Genomic DNA, 2,634 nt, shown 5'->3' with positions numbered 1-2,634 from the left:
AGCTCTACGCCTGCCGAAGACGCAGACGTCCATCCCCGTGAACACTGGGACGCAACTCAATGGGAAAGGAAATGATTCTTGTTGCTTATTTCAACCATTGCGTATATTAGCTGCGACATATGAATCAAGATGCTATGACCGAATAAATTGATTGACAGATGACCGTTGATATATGATTGGCGGAATTTAGGTGTACAAGCTGATGTATAATTAACTGGCCTGCATAAGATAATAGGAAAAAAGACACAGATTTTAAGACAGGATCTTTTTTTAAATAGAAATTTTCAAATTTTTGGTCTGATAAAGTTTAAGCCAGAATGATTTCACATTTAAATATGATTTTCCTACAACTTTAAGTCATATCTCTTTTTTTTCCATGTAAGAACAGAGCCTTTAATCATATTTGAATCTGACATCTGTTTAGTGAGAAATAATTCATAAAAAAATTCCCTCTCTGTATTCAAACGACTCTTATTTTTTTAAGGCTGCAGGCTATTAGACTGCTTTACAAAGGCCCGGAGGAATTATTCAGAGCCAAGTTAGGTTGATGGTTTTTGTCAGGATCTGTAAAGCAGCGAGACGCTGATGGGAGCTGCTGTGTATTCGCTGGCACTGAATCTGAACTCTCTCAATAGGAGTTTCTTTTCCAGTCATTTCAGTGATGTTCTGACCCCGAAACCAAACGGATTCTCCTCTCAACAAGAGAAGTCCTCCGCTGTGCCAGTGGAGCACAGCAGTGGCCATTAATATTGCAGCACCTGTTGGGAGTAGTCCCTTCCCTCGGCCTTATGCCAGGGCGCATTAAAATATATATTACGTTTTCATAGAATAAATAAAATCCTCCACATCAGAGTACCTTAGATCACTTTTGCCTTACAGGAGGAAAAATGTCCCAAGCTACCAAGTAAACTGCAGGTAAGAGTCAGGAAGCGTTCCATTTCCTTCCACTGACTTATTCCTGGGGGTATGTCAATAGTTTCCATCTCCACAAATAGCCATAAATAAAACTTTTATTAGTCGGCCATTCTGATAAAAGGTTTTTTTTAGTTTAAAAGATTGTGAAAGCTCTTGTGTAAACCATGTGTCCTGTTTTCCCTTTATTCATATCTCCTAGATAAACCAGCAAACTCCATTCTTTCTTGGTTATGATTGGTGAGTTGCAAGTTTTGTTTAATGCAGATAAAAAAATGCTAAACCCTCTCAGGCATGAGCTGATTATATCAATCAAATCTCAACTCAGTTGTAAAGAGAGGAGTTAGGGTATTGCATACTAATTAGCATGTTTTTGGCAGAAGTCGTACCTTCTTAGAGAGGTGATGTGCTCATCAGACAGGCCTCCTTCTTCCTCGTTAATAATAAACAGTTTGTCCTTCAGCTCCTCTGGTTGCACTGGGAAACTTTTGAGGAAAATGTCTGAAAGAACAACCAAGTGGAAAAAGTAAGCACACTTAAATGGACATGAAAGCTTTGCTCTCGACACAGTCCTCTTATCCAGCGATGAAACCACTAACAGAATTCAACTGTTTCAACTTTCTCGCCAATACCTCAGGTACCGGTATATGGAGGGAAGTTTGTTACAGGATTGTTCTAATTAAAGAACACCTTTTAAGAAAGAAAATTTGAAAAGTAAAACAAATGCAAAATAGAAATTAAGCTATGAAGAAATTCTATTTTTAAAAAGTTGTTTTGAGAATTACTTGTTTTCACAAATTTTATTTTTTGCAAATTATTTTATTTCTATTTTTTGTTATGTATTATATTTTCAAATTTCTCTTTTAAGATTGAGTTTTATTCATTTCATTATCTTCAAATTCCAGATCATATTCTCTTTACTTCTGGGGGCGGGATTTCCTCTGGAGTTAGGAACAAAGACGCATTTCTATTGGTCTGCGTTTACGATAGCAACAGTATTTTTTGGGGTCCATGTGTGCGTCATGAGCAACAGTGACTATTGACAGCTTCAGCATCAGACTCAAAAAAGTCCAGAAGTATTAAGTTTTAGAATATCAGAGCTAAATATGGACCAGATAATTAATGCAAACTAAATGTGTCTCCCAGCATGTTGGCTTAGGTGAAAGATTTTCGGATAGCGTTTATTATGGTAATAACAAACTTCCTTTCAGGCTTAAAGTCGTAGGGAAGCAGCTGTTTCAACCGTTTCATTTCCAAATTCTCCTGAGTGGTGTCCGACTTCACAAAAATGAATAAAGTGAACGTGTTTGATCGTTTATCAAGGGGGCGGGATTGTTGTGGTGGAAGGTTTGCAAGCAAGTTTGGTTGTAGCCGGTTTGTTGGAAGCATCTTGCTAACCAGTTAGCAACTTAATGCTAGTAGGCTCCCAATGCCAAATTCAGTTGGAACCAAGTAGCACTAACTTGGTAACTTGAAAACGACATTATCAAGGAATGCTATGGACAGAGGAAACATGTAAGAGGAGGAGAGTTTAGTGTCGTAGGTCGTGGATGAGTCTCCTCCTTCATACATTTTTTAATTAGAGAAGGAAAGCGGGGATGAAGAGGTTGTGGAAGAGGACGCCAGGGCGGCAGAAGCTTGGTTTGGTGTAGAAGGCTTCCAGCCGTACATGTTTAAGCCCTTGCCTCACAATGCTGCCATGTCTGTCAGCTCTACGCCTAC

At 38.6% G+C, this 2,634-nt stretch overlaps 1 protein-coding gene across 1 annotated transcript in view; it reads right to left on the bottom strand.

The window, feature by feature from the left end:
• LOC107083712 (formin-like protein 13) overlaps positions 1 to 2,634 on the bottom strand; it is a 75,624-nt gene that overhangs the window by 36,544 nt on the left and 36,446 nt on the right. The window contains exon 9 of the mRNA XM_015373134.1: positions 1,302 to 1,413. Coding sequence (XP_015228620.1) covers positions 1,302 to 1,413 — 112 coding nt within the window. The remainder of the gene's footprint in view (positions 1 to 1,301; positions 1,414 to 2,634) is intronic.

This window comes from Cyprinodon variegatus, unplaced genomic scaffold, assembly GCF_000732505.1.
Source record: "Cyprinodon variegatus isolate N-32 unplaced genomic scaffold, C_variegatus-1.0 Scaffold81, whole genome shotgun sequence".
Classification (NCBI taxonomy): Eukaryota; Metazoa; Chordata; class Actinopteri; order Cyprinodontiformes; family Cyprinodontidae; genus Cyprinodon; species Cyprinodon variegatus.
This window is presented reverse-complemented; position numbering and strand designations above follow the sequence as displayed.